The 23,923-nt window shown below is 38.0% G+C and overlaps 1 protein-coding gene across 1 annotated transcript in view; it reads right to left on the bottom strand.

Annotated features, from left to right (window-relative positions):
* Positions 1–23,923, bottom strand: part of hcn2b (hyperpolarization activated cyclic nucleotide-gated potassium channel 2b) — a 52,406-nt gene that overhangs the window by 15,678 nt on the left and 12,805 nt on the right. Inside the window, exons 5-6 of the mRNA XM_023286241.3 lie at positions 14,460–14,678; positions 471–617 (exon numbers count right to left, since the gene is read on the bottom strand). Coding sequence (XP_023142009.1) covers positions 471–617; positions 14,460–14,678 — 366 coding nt within the window. The remainder of the gene's footprint in view (positions 1–470; positions 618–14,459; positions 14,679–23,923) is intronic.

Here is a 23,923-nt window from a genome sequence, read left to right as displayed (position 1 = left end):
CATTACCTTGAGGGACCTTGACACAGCTCATTTTAGCTTCCCCTTCTATTTTTCTCTCATTTTCCGTTACCTGAAGTGCACTTGGAGCCGTCCTCGAAGCCAGAGGACTTTGTTTACTGTAAAATGCAGTAAACAGTATCCACTAGCAGCAGGGGAAACATTTTTTCAAGTGTGGGAGTATTAAATCCACATTAAAATCATATTTCTTTCTTGTAACATTATTTTTCAGTAGAAAAAAACACCGACTCATTGAATAACCACCAAGCGAGTAAGAAAACAAGACCAGTTAATGAGCAAACTGATACAGAGAAGGCTGTAAATGACTTCTTTCTACTGTTATGGTTTTCAGAGACCATAACTGAGCATTATAAAGCATTTGTTCCAGGCTACCTACTCAGTGGATAGTTGAGAGGTCTGTGTATTTATGGGTGAATGAGCACATTACAGTGAAGGTTCGGATGTTTTCATACCTCACGTAGAGGCTCATTAAGCTCCTCCAGGATGCTCTCCTCATCAAACATCTTGCCCTGGTATCTGTGCTCGTAGTAGTCATGGATTTTCTGTCGGAAGTCGGCCGGTAGCTTGTGGAATGACATGTACTGCTCCACTTGTTTGTACTGGAAGATGGAAAAAAAAAAAGGCATGAAAGGCAAAACAGAAGCAGAAATCAATAACAGAAAGGATATTTCGGCTACTTTTTTGCTAATTGGAGAAGTTTGGAGCATCATGTTGATTTTACTGCACAGGTTAGAGCAGCTGAGAAGGCGTCATGTGCTGCTTGTTTCTGCTTAAAATGATTATTTCTCATCAGCTCCTTGTGTTTCCGAAGCTACTGAGATGTACAGCTCTGCACACATGAGGATTCTGTGACCCATTTATACCTTGTAGCTATGGGAAGAAAACTGCAATGAAGCTGTTAAGGAAACATGACAGCTCTGTAAAGCCCACGAGGATTCATCACGCTCTGCTGTGTTTAGGCAAGAAAGACGCTGCGATTGTAGACGTTAACCACAGACTCTCTGGTGATCCTGGTTTACTAAATGCTGTTTTATTGAAGCGACAAATCTACAGGAAATATAATCACCTGGGAAAACATATCTGTTACTGTTCTGTGTTCCATTTTTTCATGAGAAAAACATGTGAAACAAATCTCGCATGATCTGTAAAGATGGAATGGGGGGAATGACAAGATACAGGTAAATAATTAAATGGAACCACTGGGCATTTGTGAGTTTCTAGAAAACATGCTTGTTATTTATGTCAGAATTGATAAATATGTAACTGCATGGCTGGAAATAAGGATCTGAAAACAGAGGTTGGGTCCATCACATCATGTTTGCTTAGTGGAGAGTCAAACTGAAACCAAGTGACTGACAAAATCACATGTTCACCACTGTTTTATCAAGTCATTCTGATGCTTCCTAACACATTTCATGTCTGTTTTAATTTGTATAGCTTTCTTTCAAATAACAGCACATATCTGGAAAACAATGATAATTTTGACTGATTTCAATAGTAAAAGTGATAATGTTAAATGGAACCTCTGGGCATTTGTGAGTTTCTATTCAGAGAAAAGATGTTTATTTATGTCAGAATTGTGGGTGGAAGTAAGAAGCTGAAGACAGAAATTGGGTCCAACTCATCATGTTTGTTCACTGGAGGGTCAAACTGAAACCAAGTGAATCACAAAATCACATATTCACCACGAATGCAGCCCGAATGTCCACTTTTATCAGCTCATTGTGATGCTCCATAACACATTTCACGCCTGGTTTCCTCCACAGCTGGATCTACTGTATAGCTTTAAGGTGGAACTGCATGGCGGCGGTGTCAACTGGGGGATAAATTCCTTATTCATTGTACGCAAATGGCTTCGGGTTTGCTTTGTTTATTCCAGGAACACGGGTCATCTATGCGGTTTCATGCATCGCTACCTTCTTGTAAACAAAAGAAGGAGAAAAAAAACAACAGATCTTTACGCCCTGAGGATGAAAAGTGGTCACGTGATTTAGAAGAACAGGCCGAGAAGATAACCTCTGTAGCTCTCTTCTTTATGGGTCAATATATATAATTGAGAGACTTTTGAAGTCCATGGGATATATCTTGCATACACTTTTATTAAATATAAAAATATAATGCTTTTTATGTTCATTATGATCATGTCTTTACAAATTCCATCATTATTTATTGTGGAAGCAATCATTTATGAATAAAAAATGGCTGGATATCACTAAAATGTCAACTAAATAATCGACCGAATTTAATACCAACCACCTTCTAATGAGCTAAACAATAATAAAATGAACTGATTCAGAAATAGTTTGGATTGTGTTCTTTTTATTAAGTTGAGATAATCATGACAGATATTCCTTTTTTGGCAGTATATCAAATTTTATATGGAAAGTAACAAATTGTATCTGTGTCTGAGAAATCACTTTCAACTAAGTTACTCATTACAAAAACACCTCAAGGAAGTGTGTTAATTCCAGATCACATGACCTGCTCCACATGATGTCATTTCCTCCTGAAGAAAAGACTGGCCAGACTCCAAGGCTTTCTGAGTTATTTAATATAAAGTAGTGTGTGAGTCAAGTGTGGATTTATCACATGTCAACATTGTTTCTACAATATCCTTATTAATAACTTTAAATTTCAATTTTACTCAATTGTATATATAATATTTAGAAGAATATTTCTCCAAAAATGCCATGTGGTGTTTGGTTATAGGCAGCCATGTTGATTTTAGACCTGAAAACAGCAAAAATGTCAACTATGATACCTGTCAACTATGTCGCAAGAAGTCCCACAATTATACATTGACCCTTATAGATGCACGAAACACACGAAATCACAGAGCAAAATACAGTATAAAAGACAATCAGAATTGTGGGTGAATACTATGAATTAATCTGAAAAGCTGTTTAAAAATCAATACTGTGCAACAAATCCACGTGGCCCTGTGGTCGGAGTTGTTTTAAATGTTACATAAGGTCGCTCTCCCTCCCCGGCGACTGTCTTTGTGTTAAGCAGTGTGAGTCATCCCTCAGTGGAATAAACTGTCAACTGGACAAGTAGTAGATTTCAAACAGGGTTGAGGGAGAACCTCCTCCTGTCCAACACCGACAGTCGGATTTAGAGTGCGCAGGAGCAGCGGGGGAGCTGACAATGACCTTCCATGTAACAGTCAATGACACACAAGCGTCGGACAGCATCGCTCGCTGTCTGGGAAAATTAAATTTTGTCACATTGTAAGGTGACATATGGCTCAGAGAATAAAAAGGCTTGACCTCGGTGGCATGGGTGACACAGCAAATCACAATATTATTAATACGGCACACGCTGGCTGTCACGGTAGGACATCATTTCTCTACAGGAGGATTGTCTCCTCATATATGAAGTGATGAAGGTTGCCACAAAAGGGGAAAAAGTTCACTTTATGCAAGAATTACAAACAGAGGAGTGACATTTCTCCCTAGTTTCTATAATAAACCCACCCTTTCTCCTATAATCCTCCTATTTTCTGCTTTTTAATCAGTCTTTTCTTCATTTTCCCCCCTTGTTCTGCACACATAAAGACCCCTACATGTACATACAGGACAACGTGGCCTCATACATGACAAAAAGATAATCTGAGTGGATCACTTACTTTAATGAACCACATAATCAAATTACATCTGCAAAAACAATTTACAGCATCCTCTCCTTTCTTACATAAACCAATTTTAATCTCCATCTCATTCAGTCTTAATTAATTGCCTTGGGTCACGGTTCATTTAGCGTGAAAAGCCGTGGCAGCGCTGAATGGAAACCTTCACAGGTTGTGTAACTCACATTTAAACAAATCTTCACTGTAAAAACACAATCCAGACAGAGTTTCTTTTCCAATCTTTACCTCATTTATTTACTATACAGGAGGGGATTCCCTAAAAAGGAACACACTCCAGTAAAACTGCACTGAAACTCACTGAAACTTGACAAATTCCTCCCAATTTGCCACGTGTCAGGAACAATAAAGATGCAGCCGCCTCTCAGAGTATCCGGTCATTCAGTCGAGCACGAAGGATAAACTGTGTGGCTCCTATTAAGTGTTTCCTGCCTCGGGATTCACTGTGTGACAGTCTTAATTAAACTGGGATGACATCTCTGTCTCGCTCGCTCCCTCGTCCTCCCACTCCTTTAAAAGTGGTCGGAGGAGAGGCTCAGCTTTATTGACTTGCTGATTTTCTCAGCATTAGACTCAGATTAGCGACCACGTCAGTCAAAGTCAGCGGGATGGGAGTGAGATTTTAAATGGTCTCATGATTCCAAAAATAAAAAAAGCATAAAAAACATTCTTGTGGGGAAAATATTTAGAAATGATGTTCTGGAAAACAGCAAGGCACAAATGTTGAGAGAAAAAGAAAGGGAAAAAATGGAAATGTTTCTTCCTACCCTGAACATAAATACATTCTTAAAGCACAGAAAGTGTACATACACTGTAAAAAAAAAAAAAAAAAAAAAAACTAAAAAGGGAAAAAAACTGAAAATATGATAACAGGGGTGTCAAAAAATATGTTCTAAAAATGATAGAATACTGTAATGTTCAGAAAAAAACCTGTGGAAACAGTAAAAATAAAACCAGCCAATATCTAAAGTAGTGATGTTTTTAGCTGAATTACATTCAGTAAAATGGTGTAATTTTACAATTTTTTTTAACATAATTTTAACATAGTAAAAGAACAAATTCTGATTTGTAAAAAATAAAAGCAGAGAGAATATGAATTATTATTAAATTTTTTTACAGTCGACATGTAATTTATATTCTTTTTCTGTGATTTCACAAAATATAATCTGTAGAAAACTGTCAAAAGTTACACAGTGAAAGCATTTTTTAAAAAACGTTTTTTCCATCGCAATTGTACATAATTTTTCTTTTAAATATCAGCAACTATCTGTTAAATATATTTTTTAGCTGATTTAAATACAGTAAAAATAGTGCAATTTTATGGTCAAACTCTGTAAAATAACAAATTATTATCTGTAAAAATATAGATTACTGATGTGGACATTATGCATACTTTTTTATAGTCAGTATGGAAATTAATACCGTTTTCCAGTAAATTTTCCTTTATTTGTAATTTCACAAAACAGATGAACTCTAATAATTTTCATTTCAAATAACATCAAATTTCCCTAAAGTAGTTTGATTTAAATATAGGAAAAAATAGTGTAATTCTATGGTCAAAAATTGTAAAAGAAGGAATTTGCATTTGGAATTTTATTTTTAATGTGGATATCATTTACACTTTTGGCCTGTTTTCTTTAAAGCCAACATGTAAATGAATATTTTTTTCTGTAATTTTACTACATTTTATCTGTAATTTAACAAAACAGAAAATATTTACAATTTTAAAAATTATGATTTAAAAACTATTTTAAAAATACATTCTTTTTTACAATGTATATGAGCACATTCACATTTTCAGGCAAAATATACACTTATACAATGAATATTTATCATTTCAGACATCAAGTTTAAAAAGTCTAAACTTCAAAATATATATGCTTTCTTAATCGTGCTAATAAGGTCAAATCCATCTTATAAAATCAAACTTTGAGGAAAGGATGCAGATAAAACTGGACTCAGATCATCCTGCAGTCTCATATAAACCTAACAAATGCATTACATTCGTGAAATTAAATCTGCTTGTGGACTTATCAAGGGCCAGAACCTGCTCTGAGGTTCTTTTTGTGGGACATGAAGCCCAGAGTTGGTGGCTTGATGCGCGACTGTACGACTGTCGCTCTAAGCTGCCGCAGAGGGAAAGCAGAGATTGAATTGGCTTCTTAGTAATGGGCCATGTCACCGAGCGTCATGGCTCAGGATGTGACATGTCTTATATCTGTGGGTGTGTGTGTGTGTGTGTGTGTGTGTGTGTGTGCATGATGTCCTGAGACTATAAAACGCAAGTTGACTGAAGCAGTATCCTTTGGCTTATCGACTGAACAGCAGAGACAGACCCAAAACAAACACACATACAGTGAACACTAATGTGCTCCCTATCAGTTACGCACAAATGAACTCATATCACTATAAACTGCGTGACCAATGTGTGTGTGTGTGTGTGTGTGTGTGTGTGTGTGTGTGCGTGTGTGTGTGTGTGTGTGTGTTGATGATGGCATGGACGGATTAACAAATGATGAAAAAATGGGTTCACACAAGCAAAACAAAGCGTTAGGGGAAGTCGACACTGTAAAAAATGAAGTTGTTAACTAGAATTTTTGAACAATTTACTGTTATTTTACAGATTTTTCCTGTTTTGTGCAGAAAAAAATATTATTTTGGACCTTAACCTTAAAAAAAGAACAGGCCAAAAGTGTAAATAATGTTTATTATTCCAAATGGTACTTCATTCCTTTAGATTTGACTGTAAAATTACACAGTTTTACTGCATTTAAATCAGCAAAAATGTCATTATTTCACAGATATTTGCTTTATTTGAAAGAAAAATGGCACATAAGATTAAAATTGAGGATCATTTTATTATTTTACGGATTATTAAAAGCTGTTTAACAGTTTTGTTAAACTAATTGGTCAAATTACAGATAATAACTACTAAAGTCAGAGAAAAAAAATTATTTTCATGTTGACTACTAAAATTAAATTTAAAAAAAGTCGAAACTGCAAATCATGTCCACACCAAAACTGCATTTTTAGAAATAGCAATTTGTCCTTTTATGACATTTCACGTAAAAATTACTAAATCCTTGCACATTTGCTGCCAGATTTCCTCTTTTTAAATGTTTTTTTATAGTGCATCTAACAAATTCTGTAATTAAATCTGTCTTTCAAACCTATAACTTCAGTATCAGAGAGTTCCTATTTTTATTAAATGCACTGATAACACGGATTTTCAAATGATGCGTAAGAAAATGTACAGAATGTTTAGATGTGGATTATATGTGGAGTAATTCAAGCAAACACTCTTTTCACCTGACTTCAGTTTACTTGTTTTGGGGACTTTGAGGTTATTAACTTGATTTGCACTGAGACACTTTAAATCCTTAACAGAAAGCCTATGATATAAGCTGGGGGCAGTGGTTTCCAAGAACAGAAATTTAACTCTTACAAAACTCCACTACAGAAGCGCATTACCTAAATCACTGGAGTTCTCCTTCAAAGCCACTACACGAGTAATTTGAAAACTTAGTATGATTAGTGGTAACGTGAAAAAAAAGGTACCAGCATCAATCAGAATGACACAGTCTTTCCACAAACACAAAATCATTCCATTTAAATTTCAGAGGACCGACAATCCAGGAAACAAAGCCACACATAGTAGCTAAAACAGTACCAGTAATGAGCCAATATAGACTCTCTTTGAAATACAGTAGGAGCATCCCAAACTCAGACAAATTCCAGGTGAAGCTGAGTGTAAATGTTTGAATTAATTACCAAAGAAATCTTAACTTTACTTACTAAATTTCTGGAACTTTCAACTGCAACTGAGAGTTTGGTGTTTGTCATTTTCAGCCATGAGAAATGGCTGAAAGCTCCAGAAAAAAGAAAGTAAACGGAGACAATGGACATCACCCATAGGTTTCCTGAAAAGCCGTTTAAAGCTCAGTGCAGTAGCTCCGACTGATGACATGTTGGTAATGACTGACTCCAAATAACTCCCAGCTAATCCAAAAATGAGCAAAGAGGTGGAATGTGAGTGGAGCTGAGTCTCTTGGTCATGGAATTTAAGGCCTAATAAAATTTAAATTAATGATTTATATAAAAAATTCTCACTTGTATCATTTTCATGAATGGAGAAACTAGTTATAGAGACCAAACCCAGTTTTTATACAATGCAGCAAACATATTTATTTCTGCTGTAAAGTTCGGCATTTTAACATGGAGGTCTATGAGGATTGACTCAGTTTTGGAGCCACTAGTGGTCATTTGAGGAAGTGCAGTTTCTGGCACTTTCTTGTTTGCTATATTTTTCAGCCCTGGAGGCTGCTGCTTGGCAGAGACTTGAGTAAAAATCTTTTTTTTTGTCAAACGTCACATCATGTCGTTAATCTCTAAAGTGTCAGACCCCTGGTACTGCGGGTCAGGCCTCGGTGATTGTCCAGGTTATGAACGGAGCAGTTCGTCGAATGGCTGTTTGATGCGTCAAGGCCAAGTGCATGAGTGCTCATCACTGAGGCCCCGGGGGGTCGCATCTCGCTCCTCTCACAACTATTTGGACACGCTGCTCCACGGCTCTTGAGGGGGGGAGGAAGAGAAGCGGGAGAGCGGTTACATAATGGCTAATGCCCTCTGTCCATGTGCAGTGTCCGCTGGCAGATGGTGTATTGCCCAACAGTCAAGGGCAAACGGACAGATGAAACGGAGGAGGGCTGGAGGTACAAAGATGGGAAGAGGGTTGTGGAGGGACACAGGATGAGGACAGGGTCACCTCAACGTGAAGGAGGGGATGACAAAGGAACGCTGAGCTGCCTCATCATTTCTACTGTAGCACTGTTAGTGGAGATGATGTAAACACTGAACACCATCTAAAGCTTGACAAGCCAACCACCAGGGAACCTCTCAAACTCTTGCAACATATTCTTGCATGTTAAAAAGTCATATGTTCCTTGGTTTTTCTACAGTTGATTCCCAAGCAGATGTACCTCTATCACTGGAAGGTCCATGGAAATATCATGGAGCAACCAGGACTACATCTTGGTATGATAGAGATCTGATACAGAAACCAGAAAGCTACCAGCTACAGTGAGATGACTGCACAGTAGATCAACCTGAGTCAGTTGTAACCTAACCATGTTGCCAGAGAGTGCATGAAAGCTAGACTATAAAACAAATATGTAAAATCTAGCACTAAGGGTGCCAGAAAAGATGTGTTAAAAAACTGTTATGTTAAAAAATGTGATATCTGCAGAAACAAAATGATATTTTCAGCTGATTTAGATACAGTAAAACATTATAAATGTATGGTCACATATGTAAAAGAATGAATTAATATGTGTAAAAATATTTTTTTATGTAGACATTATGTATAGTTTGGGCCTTTTTTTTTTACAATTAACACGTAAATTTATAGGTTATTCAGCGATTTTAATAGTTACTATGTATAATTTGACAAAACACAGAAAAAAGGAAAAACAGCTAGATTTCATTATTTACTATTTTTTCAACCTCGTTATACACAACTTTTCTATTAAATAATGGAAAGTATCTGTAGAATAATGAGATTTTCCTGATTTAAATACAGTAAAAACAGTGTAATTTTATTGTTGCACATTGTATAAGAACAATTTTCTATTATTATTATTATTATTTCCTATAAAATATAAATCTATTTATTTTTCAATTTAACCTGTAAATTAATAATTTTTTCTGTGATCCGAGGTATTTCCTTCAATTTAACAAAACAAGGAAAATATGTAAAATAACCGTAAATAGTTCTAAAAATTACAGCTAAAGCCTAATTTTAACGTGCAGTTAGCAAACAAGCAGAGAGTTAGCTAAGAAGACATGGAGTTACTGTTCTTTCCCTATTCAAAAGCACAGTCTTGCAACTTCAGTCTATTATTTATTGTTTACAGGTTCAGATTTTCTGCTCTCTTTTTTAAATAGTCCCTTAGGTGCAAATCTGCTCTGCATCTGCTCAAAACTCTGACTGCATTCAGATACACTTCTGCTTACAAAAATATCGTGTCGTGCTTCAGTTTTAGTGGGTTTCCAGATTGCTTCTGTGCACTTGCAAAACTTCTGCTCTCAGATTTGTGTTTTATGTAAACATAAATATAGATAAACATAGACAGAAAAGGTTGGGAATCACTGTTCACTAGTGCTTCTAGTGTCTCTCAGTTACTGTTTCCATTTTCATTCTCGTCCACAGAGCTGCTGCACACCCTAATAACCAAACAACATATGTCTGTTCTGATAAAGTCGACAAACGCTGGCATGCTTTGTGTAACTCAAACCCACAGTAAACAGCTAGAATCCTCGTCTCTCTTTGGTCGGCGGAACAAACGGGACTAGATGCTCAGCGCCGAAGCTATTATGACATTTCTGTCTCAACACGGAAAGCAATGCAAACTGTTTACTCAGTTTTATGTCAACACAAGTCCACGTCGTCGCTAGCATTCAGACTAACTTATACAAAGAGTTCCAAGCCATAGCTCTGTCTCCAGTCTGTTATCTGGTGGCCGGATGGTTCAGTTCAGCGGCTAATGATGCACAAACAGTCGTGAAGTCCTGGAGACCGAACAGGATGCTGATGAGGTGTCTTGGCTGAGCCTTGCAGGGTGGAGCTGCTGCTCTGGTAAGTATTTCACTGTTGTGCATCATGGAAGAATCAGATAGACGGCAGCGACTGATTAGAGACGTCACAGGACTGACAAAGCACAGCTATACATAACTGACACAAAACAGACTCCAGCACAGAGTCTGCGGCTCATTTCCCCTTTACTTCCTACTTTTCTCTTGAGTCTCTATTAGAAGCAGAACTGTGGTTTGTGCTCACTGAAAAAGAACCGTCACACTTGTGGCTTTAATGTCAAATAGCACCTGGAAACCAATTACATTACAACTGTAAGGCAACTTTGTTCAGATCCATCCAAGGAAGTCAAAGAATGGTTTAAAATGTCAAAATGGTGGAGGGCTTGCTGAGGTAAAAACACAAATCAATACCAGAAAACAAGGAGGATTCATCTACACCTTAAGATTCAGGTAGTAGGAGGCAAAACGTAAAGCAAATTCCAATAAAATCTGATTTTACCAGACAAACAAACTCAAGCAGAACCAGTGATACGATATAACCGTCTTTTCAAGGGTAATATGGACAAGAAGAACAAGAAATTTTGAAAATAACCAAACAAAGTTGACAAAATTCATTACAGGACAGCGAGAAGGCAAGAAGGAAATAATAAAAAGACAAACTAATAAAAGATAAAAACACAACAGGGATATAAGAATAGAAAACATGATCAAAAGAAAAGTAACTTCAAAAAATGAAATTAGTTTTTTTCTAAAGATGCACGGCTAAGCATCACAAGGTTAAAAGTTGGCAAGATCAAAAGGCAATTACATAAAAGCGAGTCTGTGAGAGTGTATTTGGAGACGTGGATTTAAAGGATGGAGCTGAATTAGTGGCTCTGGTTTGTTTGAGCAGATCTGAGGTCACTGACTGGAAAGTTAGAAAAGCAGAAAACTGTTTAGAGAAGTTTGTGGATTATCAAGAGGGTCTTTGAACTGTGTTGCATTTTCAAGGAATCAACCCTTTTGATTGTTGTTTGCCTTCGACCAACATCACTGAGGTGAAATCGAGGCCACAGAGCAGTTTGTTTTATGTTGGTACGTATACATGACATACATTTATACATGAAGTTCAGTATGGTGTAACCCAGATACACTCATTATGGATCCATTTCCTGCTGCAGCTACCAGGCTCATATATTCAACACATACATACATAAATACAGCAGAACTATTTCATTTCAGAGGCGAGTCAGCCTGCTATAATCTCAACATCATCATGGATGCTCACTGATATCATGACCTACAAAATAAAGCAAGACGATCATCTCTCCAACGTGATGCTTCCGCAAGACAACCGTCTTCAGTCAGAATAAAAAGCAGGTTCATTTCATCTCAAATGTCCACATTTTTAGAACAATTTCTGCTCGACTCTCACAGATTTACCTGAAATCTTTATAGCATTCAGTATTTTGGATATTTTTAAAGATATTTGTGAAATTTTAGCTTGATATATCCAAAATTTTCCAAGATAAAAGTTTTAAAAATATTGTCCGGTAACCCACCTACTCAGCATGTTTTTGGTTTTTTGTTGAAGTTTGAGGCCGTTTGAATGACAGTATCTCAGGAACTATTTAAGACAAAAGCTTGAATTGTTCACTTTTATTTTTCATCATAACATTGATTCAGAATCTACAATATTGGACATATAGATAAAATAATCTCTGATTATGGATAAGTTGAAAAAAAAATTGAAGGCGTCATGGAAAGTCCCATCTTTGAGCTCATGTTAACAAAAAAAATGATAATGAAGAAGTCAACTAGTGAAATTTTCTGGACCAAATGTAGTTTCATTTCACAATAAAAGAAGATAAAACATATAGAATAACTTTTAATATAAAATACTTGATCACAAAAATGACAAAAAGTTATTTTCACATAATTTTCATAACTAAATGAGCAGGTATGACAAGGTGTACCACAAGAATAAACATATTGCCAGATTGCCTAATCCAAGTAAAACAAAGTTCTGGGGTTTTGAAATAGTTCTGAAAGTGTAGCTAAGACAGTATTTTTTTCAATATGGACATAATTTCAAATGAAATCAATATCAAAATCAAAATATACTTTATTAATCCTGAAGGAAACTGAGGTATCCAGCAGCTCCCTCCCCACAACTCTGCAAACCTTTACACATTTAGACCCCCTTCTGTAGGCATTTGGAGGCGACTGTTCATGTAGTTTTGTGGAATTTCATTGTAAATTACAACGGCATTAGGTCATTAAGATGACATCAGCTTAATATAACCAAAAACATAGATAGATGGGATAGTGGGACTTTTCTTGAGGATAATGTTCCTGCCTTGACTAAATCTAATCTAATAGGTAATAGTTTTCAGCCTACAAAGTGAGATCAGAAAATTAAAAATATGCTCAAATTATCAATAAAATCCTATCTCAGTTCAGCATATCATAGATTATTTAATCTATTTGTCCAATACTGCAGATTTGATTCATTTTAATGGTCGATGAGAAATAACTGTGAAATCTCAGTTTTTTATCTTAATAGTTCTGAGATACTATACCTCAAATTTTAAAATGCAAAAAATCGTCCTAGAAGTGTGCTGATAAGCAGTTTTTAAAAAATGATCTTGGAAAGCACTTATTACATCATTCAAACATTTCTCGGAAACCATTTCAAATATCCTTAGTTTATGATAAAAGAGTTTGAAGCTAATCAGAAGTGTCTGAGCAGAAGGCCTCTGATGATCTGAGACTGAAAAACAAAGCATAGAGCTCCATTTTTATCATGAGTCAGAAAGAGAGAATAAAATCTAATCAGCCTTTGTTCTACACATTGTCCAGAGACTTCAACCGCACAGCTAAGCTCGACCATTCACTCTGATGTCTGTGCCTGCATGGATGAGTCTGTGGGACAGACAGCACCAGACTTCTCCACATCATCCAGGATCTGAGGAAGCTATGAAGACTCAGAGCACTGCTGACACCGAGGCCTTACAAAGCAGGAGGCGCTTCTCTCCCAGACACCCGAAGCTTTGATCTGCTGCTCAGAGACGACAGACGGGCCGAGGCCCAGCAAGACGCAGCCATGAATATCGAACTAATAGAACAGATGCTGTTCCTATCAAAGTGAGTTGGAATCAAATGAGCAATCCCTCTCTGTTCAAATTAAATGTGATAACCACGCTGTTGTAAAGGACAAACAATGTAGATTAAATCTCTTATGGCGTCAGACGGAGACAGAGGAGCCACCTGGTTAGAAGTAATCCTGTAGCTAAACACACGATCTATAACACTATAGATAGACTTAGTGCAATCATCCCTCTTTCGTTTAACTGATTTTTCTTAACAAAGCAACAAAAGTACAAGTTAACAAACTGTGCTATTTACTCAGCCATCCACGTATGCTAAGATTTGTAAAATTTTTAAAAATCTACCTCTGGAATTGTGTTTTTAGTGCAAGTGAGTAAAATTCTGTTTGTGATGCTGACAGTCCACAGTATTCAAGATGATTATTCCTTCAGAAGTAAGAAACATTTCCAAAGATAACTGCAAATAGTATCTGTAATATCTGTGTATTAGTCAAGAATTGTTTCTGAAAAGTGTTTTTCTAAAAATTTTTATGCTCTGAACAACACATACCTCAGAGACATATTTTATAATCTGTACAAATAAAAAGCAAAACTATCTTTATGGTGCATCGTAAGACTGAGTTTGCATTATTTTGTGAACTCAGTCTAAAAACCTGTATTATTTTAAGTCTTTTGGGGGATAATCAATCTATGTACATCCATAACTTGTCAGCAAACAACTACTCATCTATAAAGATGTAGAGTGACACTAGCATTCATTTAGAGTCACCTTTTAGCTCAGTTTTTGGTCTCCACCAGTTTCTTGATGCTAACTTTGTCTGCCAAGTAGTATACAACGGGCTTAATAATGCTTTTTTGTTGTTGAAAATAGCTGCTTTTGGAAGCAAACCTGGCAGTGAACCAAAAACAATAACAATATGGGCTGGAAAACAAGAATAGTCAGCTGAAAGACAGTAGGTTGTTTTTTTACTACAGTTAATCATCCGATTCTTTCCTAACAAAAACAGTTGATTATGGCGGCTTTCACTTCTTTAAATCTCAGACATGTCTGCTCTATTCAAAAATGACGCAGCAACTTTAAAAACCAGGATCCCAGGAATTAGCCAGATCCTTACCTTCTCCTGGTACTGTCGTCTGGACGAGTCGAGTGACTGGATGAGGGCGGTTGCGTGGCCGATGAACATGGCGTAGCAGGTGGCTCCTACGATCATACTGAGCATGGTGAGCCAGATGTCCGACATGCTCTCTGGGGCTTGTCTTCCATATCCGATGCACAGCATGTGGCTCATGGCCTTAAAGAGAGCGAAGGAGTAGAGCTCGCTCCACGAGTCATTCTGCAGGAAGAGACATGGGAGGATAACAAGATATATGTAAGAACACAAAGATGGGTATTCAGCTCTTGTAAAAGTTTGAGTTTCGTGCAACAGCTGCTTTGACCTGATGACCTGAGCCTGCCAAAGGTAGAAAATTTATACCAGTTAGAGTGCTACAGAAGTGGTGGCAGAGAGAGTAAAATGAAAAAACAAGAGGTCTAGAGAGCAAGATGTTCCTGGTGAAGTCTTTAGTTCTGTGTCTGGTGATTGTTTCAGGGCCTAATCATCATCACTGAGCAGCCTCGCCTTGTCTTCATGGAGCAGGAGGGGATGAGCAAAAGGCGAGTGGTTAATGAGGAGCCCGTACATCTGCCTGCTTCAGTCCGCCTTTGATTGGAGCTCGCACACTCAGTCAGCCCTAATTCTCCCATGTTGGATTCATTAGAAAGCCCTCCACAGGCACTGCTGAACCTCACATCCTCCCCTTATAACAGCGCCCGTTCACACTGGTTGTCCAGAGATTACTGCTGCATATGTGAGTGTTTCTTCTAAAAACTACTAAGCCCCTCAGCTGCTGATTGACTGGATAGATTCTTATCTCATTTCTATTTTTCCTTCGGGGCGATTTGCATTTAATTTGGGATTCAAATTTGGTTGGTTTTTGGAGGAGGTGAAAGAGGACGGACTGGCAGAGGGCTGACATCAGATGTTGTGAAGATTAGAAAGGTGATTTGAGAGGCCTGCAAAGAAAGAAAGCAGATGAGATTTCCAAGGCCTTCAGCCTCCAGAAACTCAGCCCTGGTGTCACTCTGTGAGCTCAGCTCCAGCTCCGAGCGTGGCTTAAAGTTTGGAGCTGTCTGCTGTATCGGTTGTTTTGATTTGTCCGAGGAGATAAACTGGACCCTCTAATCTTAGATAAAAGACCGATGACGGCGGTTTGAATCATTTAAGATTATAAGCACCATCATCATATCTCCAGCTTTGTTGTTATTTCAATGCGATGCTGCCTTGTAACTGCAATACCCCTTAAGCCCAATATAATAAAAAATATCTCCCGCAAACTCGGACAGAACGTGTAAAAGCCCGGCCTCAGACAGAACCGCTGCCACAGGTGGTGAACAGACGTGGATTTGCCATCAGCATGCTCGCCACACTGCCGGTGGATAAACAGCAGGAGTAGGGAGCCCTAACCCCGAGCTGAGGCACACAAACAAACACCTTTTTCCCTTGGATGCATCTGTCTGGGTCTGTTTCAAGCTTAATCTCTTATAGCCAAACACACACACACAAAAAAAGTGTACAGTGTGTGCAGTATTTCAATGCACAGACAGATACACCGATCAGCCACAGCATTCTGACCACTGACAGGTGAAGAAAATAGCATTGATCATCTTGTAATAATGCAACGTTCCACTGGGAGTCCTGACATTCACGTGGATGTTCGACACCCACCTAAGCATTGCAGGTCCAGCAACCCCCCCCAAACCTCAGCCCCCCATGGCAGCAGCAGTCCTTGATGCCAGCTGCCACCCTCATCAGGACAATGCACCCTGACACACTGCAAAAACTGCTCAGGAGTGACCCAGGAACACGACAGAGCAAATGTGTTCACCCGGGTTCCACTCTCTCCAGATCCAAACCTTACTGAGCATCTATGGGATGTGCCAGGACAAGTCTGATGTAGGTAGGTCCCACCCTGCAACCCACAGGACCCACAGAATTCACTGCCACCAGGACATCCCCAGAGGTCCTCTATCCATGACCTACTGGGTCAGAAGAGTTTTAAAGGGGATCAACACAATATCAGGCAGGTGGTCATAATGTTGTGCCTGATCGGTGTATATTCTACAGTATATGTGTAAAAATGATTTGTCACTGAGGAGAAACTGCACGTAAAATCATAAGTAATACCTAATCCATCTATTCATACTCCTGGGTCGATCAGTTCATGACCACACCCTGTTCAACATCAAGAAATAGCCCTCATCTTGTCTGTCTGTGCTCCATCCAACAACTCCTCATGGTAAAATATGTCTCCCTACTACTGTCAAGATGCTATTGTGACATTTATAGGACATCATTACTGTAAACCCATGGTGCCTGCCAATAGTTTTTTTTTTTTTTTTTTACTGTCTTGGCACAGATACAGGAGGTGGCCATATAACTCATCTATGGGTCGAAGGTACATTATCCTGAATGTCTGTCTGTGTGAGTATTAGTAAAAGCCCACAAGTATAAATCAGCTCATCGCTCCAGCTTTCCTAGAAATGTTTGTATTGACGTCAAGGCCTGCGTTGGGCGAGTCTCCTGTTTCATGCAAATATACAGCACGAGGATCTGGGTGGCACAGGATTGTTGTTTCAAGCTGCACGTGCTGAAGCATGTGGTTGCAATCTTACATTACGAAGGATTGCTTTTGTTAAAGTAAAATGGATATAGCATGTCTAGTTACATGTTTACTGATTAAAATCCAAAAGGGTTATTTCTGTGTATCATAGTTATACATTTAGAAGCTTTTTTTCCCCATGGAAATAATCCCAACCTGCCTTGAAAGGACTTAGGTGTAACGATACCATCGCCACTTTTAGAATATGTGGATTAAGCTGCACACACTACCTGCAGCAGCTCAAGCACACCAGCTCACCTACTATAAACCAAACTCTTTGCTGCACAGTGGCAAGCTGTAACAGAATGATTCAGCAAAACATGTTCCAACAAGAAATTAGTTATAAGGATGAATGATGACGCGGAAAAGCCCACCCTGGTGACTGGTTTGGATATTCAGGTTTGTGACATATGAAACCCTGGAAGTCTAAATCTGTGTTTCTGAGGCTATCGTTGGTACACTGCGGTTTCAGAGAGGAAATGCTCAGCCATGGCGTTGACCACTGATTTTAATCGCTATATATCTTCTAGCATATAAAAAACACCAAATACACCTCAAGGCCAAGAGTTCTGCTGGAAAAACATTGCACTATTTTTGTTACACCTATCCAGGAACAACATGGGGCTGTGGTGATGCCTGTTGGAGACTTTGCAGGACTAATGAAGCCAGTAGCTTTCAGATCTTTTGGGACTGCCAGGTTATTAGAACTTATTGGAAATGGGTCAATGAACATATAAATTATATTATTTGTTTAAAGATCAAATGTCAAATTGTGTATTTGGGCAATTTTTTTGTACTTCAGCCTACCTGTAATTCTTCATCTACTTTTCGTTTTCATCTTTTTTTATTTGGTGATGTGAAGATAATTATAGAGGAACTTTCCTGGTTCTGCTGTTCTTATGCAATGACAAAAGAGTGTTTAAAAAAGGTTTTTGATGTTGTAAATGTGATATACATTGGAAATTAGTAATAACTTTTTCTTTCGATTCAAATAGAATACAAACAAAATATTTTATTGATCCCCAAGGGGAAATTCTGTTATTACAGTAGCGAGCAGGAGTAAAGTGGTCGCTAACGCAAGAGAAAAATATAAAATATAATAGAAATAGAAATATAACAGAAAGAAATATACTAAGATGCAATATGTACAATAAAGTGTAAAATATACTATCAATACAAAATGTACTCAATTGAAAAATGCACCCAAAAGTATCAAATGCTAACAATAAAAATACACAGTAAATGAGGAAATGAATGTCCTGTAAAAAGCAGTGCATCATGTGCAAGTAATGCAATGAAGTCAACATCAACAATATAAAAATAGTATGAATAAAACACAAAATAGCAAATGTTTACAAGGTAAAATACCTGGTTTTCAAGGATAGCACTCAGAAATTTGAGAAACATCTGCATTTTTGCATTCTAGAGAGTAGTACAAATCAAATTTGCTCTCAGAAAGAAAGCAAGTCAGTATATTTGTCTAAACGTTGAGCTGCTCCTTCATATGTGGAAAACCCTTTGAGATGGCACACACTGGCCAGCTGCAACCAGTCAGTATGTGTTTAAGTTGGAGATAATAGCTGATTAAAGCTGACAGTGCACAGCTGTCTCTTACTATTAACATCTACAAGCTTCATAGTAACACAATAAACTAATTCTACAGAGATACCACCCTTTGTGAGGGTGGGTGAGGAGGGCAAAAGACAGAGGAAACAAATGAAATTAGCTCTTGTGTTCATTTTATTTGCTATCGGTCTTAACTGAGCTGCATGGTAAGCTAATTGTACATAATACATTTAGTGAGGAACACAAAGGTAGCACGGGACATCTATGATGCATGGTGGCGTAATTATAGAATAGTGAGTGTATGTGCACGCTGGCAGTCCCTCTCCCAGAGTCCAAAACTGACAGTTTGTTTTGCTTCAAAGGACTTTTAATATGTAAACTTCCATAAAAGAGCTTGTTAGCAGTGGTAAGATTCATTATTCAGAGCCAGCGGGTCTGTGTTTGTATTTATTATTCATCAGCAAATGAGTAGAGAAAGTTGCAAGATGGTTTGGTGTCTGCTAGAATCACTTAATGGTAATTAGGAAAGCTGATTTTCACAAAATAATTATATTTTTTGATTAGTTAACTTAGTGTAATTTAGAGCATCAATGCTAAATAAAGGACCAATGAGCAAACTGTGAATCAAGATAGCAAAGACAACAGCTATAACAAGTCTGAATCTCTAACTTTAACCAGGGATCAACCGATATGTTTTTTGTTTGCTTTGTTGGTCAATATTTATGCTGAATATTGGCAATCAAGAGGGCCGACAACCAATATTTGAAACCAATATACACTATATTGCCAAAAGTATTCGCTCACCTGCCTTGACTCGCATATGAACGTAAGTGACATCCCATTCCTAATCCACAGGGTTCAATATGACGTCGGTCCACCCTTTGCAGCTAGAACAGCTTCAACTCCACCCCGCTCCGTCAGTTTACATGTCCTACCACTTGGTGGCTGAGTTGCTGTCGTTCCTACACACTTCCACTTTCTTATAATACAGCTGACAGTTGACTGTGGAATATTTAGGAGCCAGGAAATGTCACGACTGGATTTGTTGCACAGGTGGCATCCTATCACAGTTCCACGCTGGAATTCACTGAGCTCCTGAGAGCGACTCATTCTTTCACAAATGTTTGTAAAAGCAGTCTGCAGCCTAGGTGCTGGATTTTATACACCTGTGGACATGGAAGTGATTGGAACACCTGATTCTGATTATTTGGATGGGTGAGCCAATACTTAATATAGCCAATATAGTGTACATTACATGTAATGTTCTTCAAGCATGTGATAACAGGGAACTTGACTAGACTTCTTCATTAATAAGGGGGATTATAACTAACTATGTAAAACAGAAATAGGAGTTATTGAATTAGGACACTCTCCTCTGTTTATGTGAGATCGATTGAGATGGATTAGTTTATCTCCTGTTTTCTTAATCTTGCAATGTTTTATCACTTTCACTATCCTCTAAGGTCCATAACCTAAAATATGATTATTTTTTGTTTTCCAGACTCTGTTTCAGGGTAATCTGTGATTGCCTTCTTCCTTTTTTTTTCTTATTTTTTGGCTTTGGTTCAGCTTTACTGACAGTAATGACAGGAAAAAAATGGAGAAGGACCTGCAGCAAAGGCCCATGGGCTGGAATCAAACCCCTGACTACTGCTTTGGTGACTACAGCCCCTGTTTATTGGTCGCCTGTTTAACCTGTTGAGCTACAGGGGTGCCCATGGTCTTCTCGGTTTGTGGCAGCTGTTTGTGTTTCTTGTTCAGTTTGTGCAATCGCTGCTTGAGAGACATATATGAGACCACAGAGTGACTACAGACAGAGAGAGGAGGCTGCGTCACACCTGAAGTAGCACATCTGATTTATCAATAATCAGCCATGATAATCGACCAGGTTGACAATCGGTGTATCCCTAACTTAAACTGAACCTTTAATGTTGTTTTTAAGTGAATTAAAGTCAACCAAATGCAGCATTTTTCTACTTTCTGAAAAACAAAAACAGCTGTGAATTGTAACTGTAGCATCATCATGCAAAACTGAATATACTTTAGACTGAGTTATTGCAATAAATGAGAAATATTTCAAAGTGATACATTAAAAAAGAAGAAAATGCAAATAAAAAGTTTCAGGGTTTGCATTTGTCCTTATACTCGTCATCAAATCCATTATGATCCATCTAAATCTTCTTGAGATATTTTAATGTGGGCTGAACTGGTTGGTCCCTAGAGCTTTGCAACTAGCATGGCTGAAAAGTAAACGAACACTAAAAGAACATTTGTGTTGTGCATGATAATCAATTTAATATTATATTCTAGTCTGGTTTATGAAATTCTTACCCCTGTGTATTCTTTAACTGACTATATCAGATGTGAAATGGATCCTTGTAAATTACTTTGCGGGACATAATGGATTTGCAAGAAGAATTTGACTCAGTGGATCTTGACTTGCTGCTCAATAAGCTGCTGTTACTGGGTTTGAGCTCATTAGCCTTTAACTGGTATTTATCCTTTGACAGATACACTGAGGAAGAAGTCCATGTGATCAAATAACAGCTACCACATAATAGAAATTAGATCTGATGAACTGGTTATTTGTTGGCTACACGCAGTATTTCACGTATAAAAACTGAAAACCATTCAGTAGTTGGCTGCATTGTTGCCAGCTTGACATCTGTATTTTTGGGGGATTTTGTTTTGTGGAAGTTGTTTTTATCCAAACATTAAGCCCTGAGGTACTCAGTACTGGCAGCACTGCAACAAAAAACACCACAGCTGTCATCCCTCTGCATTCAGAGACACTGAGAATCTAGCCATGCAAGAGGAATTTATTGCAGACAAGGGCGGAAATCACTGGTGCACTACTGTAACTAGGAGTAATTTGGATCATTTCTGAGAAAAAAAAGCAGATTGAAGTCCTCTGAGAGCTCCACCTTCATGTAAAGTTGGATGATCCAGCCTCTGAACTGAGACACAGCTGTAGAGTTCAGATCGCTGTTGGTGTGCAACCATGTGCATCTGGAGAATGTGTTGAGCTGATGATGCAAGCTGTGCCCATATGAGTCAAGTCCAAAGTATATTCTGCTCTGCTCGCATCAAATGTGAGGACGGGCCTTTGATGCAGCAGTAACAAAAAGAAAAAAATCTGTATTGCTGCTTTGAACATACAGTAACAACACTGTGGAGAGCTGGTTATCTTTGTTGCCATAGTCACATGATCTGTTTATTTAGTTCATAACAGCTACTGGATGGACTCACATTCAAGTTTTAATGGACAAAGCTCTTCTCACCCAGTACTCTACATAAGTGCCTCCTCATACATCAAGCCCTTCAGATTAGGGCCAAACCAACTATCAGCCTGATCGATGGCTGATATTTTCCATTTTTACAAATATAGGTATCATTATTTTGATCGACCGATTATTGATAAATTAAATTCTCTGTTCAGGTCTGATGCAGCCTCCTCTCTCTGTCTGTCATCACTCTATGGTCTCAGAAATGCCTCACAAGCAGAAACTAAACAATAATTAATAAGGCTTAAGAGATTTGGACCTCAGTGGACAATAAAAGTGATAGAACAGTGAAAGATCCTAATTTAATCACTCTGATTTCTAATTCACATATTCAGTTATAGTTACATTTATAAATGAAGAAGCCTCGTTAGAAATGACAGGTTCCCTGTTAGAACATGCTGTTAAAACATTACATTTAATGTATGTCGGGCCAAAATATCGATTAACTACCTTTCTTTATTAATATGTAAAACCCATGTCAGTCGGTCCCTACTTCAGATGCCGACATCTATCACTCAAAGGAAAAACCTGCAAAATCCTTACAAAATCTGTATAATCTATAAATGGCAGCAAAATGCACTAGATATTAGCATTGTATTTTTTAAAAAAGGAATAAAAATCAATGCTGCTGTGTCACTGTATGAGAAAAAAACATCCACTGCACAGTTTGTGTGTGAGACATCAAGGTGGCAGCGTCTGGTGTGATGCAAAGGAGCATTTTAAAGTGAAACCGCATGAGAGGAAACTACATCAGAGGGAGAACCAGCCCAGAAAGTGAAACATAAGCTTACATACATTATATTTAAACTACACAAAGTTGATCAATCATTCTGAGAGTGTACCTGTGTTTGGAAAAAGCACCACCTCTCTTACACAAATCTGAATTATTGTTAATTCTACTTGTGTTATTTCAAGATATATAATAAGGAAAGTGTACAAAAAAGTTAATGTTATTCAATAAAAAGCTGCACTCACTGTATTTCAGTGCATATCTAAAAATGGCAACTTTTCCTTTATAGAATGGGGTTGGTTTCACAGGGCCGACTTGCCCCACAAAGACTAACCAGCCTGTGAAGCTACTTTCTTTGACTAGCTACCACATGGTGTGACCCAGCAAAAAAAAAAACAAAACTCAAATCTGAGCTTATAATCTCCTTCCAACAAAAATACATATTCATGGATACCTTAAATATTGTAATAGTGACCTTAATTTTCTTTATATAACATAGAATCCTGCATGATTCTGCAATAAATCGACCTTGTGGGGCAGCAAAACAGCGTACTCTCATACACGTGCCTGACATGCCATTGGAAAACCTCAATTTACTGAGGATTCAACCAATTTCTACAAGCCTCTCACTCTTATTGGTTCTGTTTTATATCGTTCACTGTACTGTGTCACCCACTTTAATTTATTCTCTCTGAAAAATTCTGATTGTGTTACTGAGCTCTGTAGCAAATTAGTGCTGAGCGTTGCTGTCGGATCCTAAGAGGCAGTTGTCAGTCACACACACACCAACACCTCCACCCACCAATCCCACACCGGAACTGTCCATTATTCTCATGTGCGCTGACAGTCCTGCCTGCCAGTTAGATGCCCTCAGTTATTGAATGAATGGAGGATCTCCCTATTAACTTTCAAAGCATGAGTGTGTCTCATACAGCGCACATGAATAAATAAGGCCGCACAAATTGGTGCACGATCGTAGTCACAGCAGCAACTCTTCTCCTTCTACTATGGTAAAATGTCTCCCAGCAGCCCTAAATATTAAACCACAGAAACACAGTTCAGCCTGAGGCACGGGGAAGAAGTTGAGAGGGAAAAGAGCGGCTTTATTCTCATGCCATTGATCTAACAGTCAATCAGGCTGAGATAGATTGGACAAAAGCACCTGTCATCATCCACATAACAGAGTCACTTACATAACAGACCGAGGTGATCCGGTCTCTTGTGATCACGATGCTGCAGGAGCCTGATTATCGGGATTACAGTAAACACCACTGTCTGCTGCGTGCATGTCTTTCACAAG

Source organism: Amphiprion ocellaris, chromosome 2, assembly GCF_022539595.1.
Source record: "Amphiprion ocellaris isolate individual 3 ecotype Okinawa chromosome 2, ASM2253959v1, whole genome shotgun sequence".
In the NCBI taxonomy this organism is placed as follows: domain Eukaryota; kingdom Metazoa; phylum Chordata; class Actinopteri; family Pomacentridae; genus Amphiprion; species Amphiprion ocellaris.
This window is presented reverse-complemented; position numbering and strand designations above follow the sequence as displayed.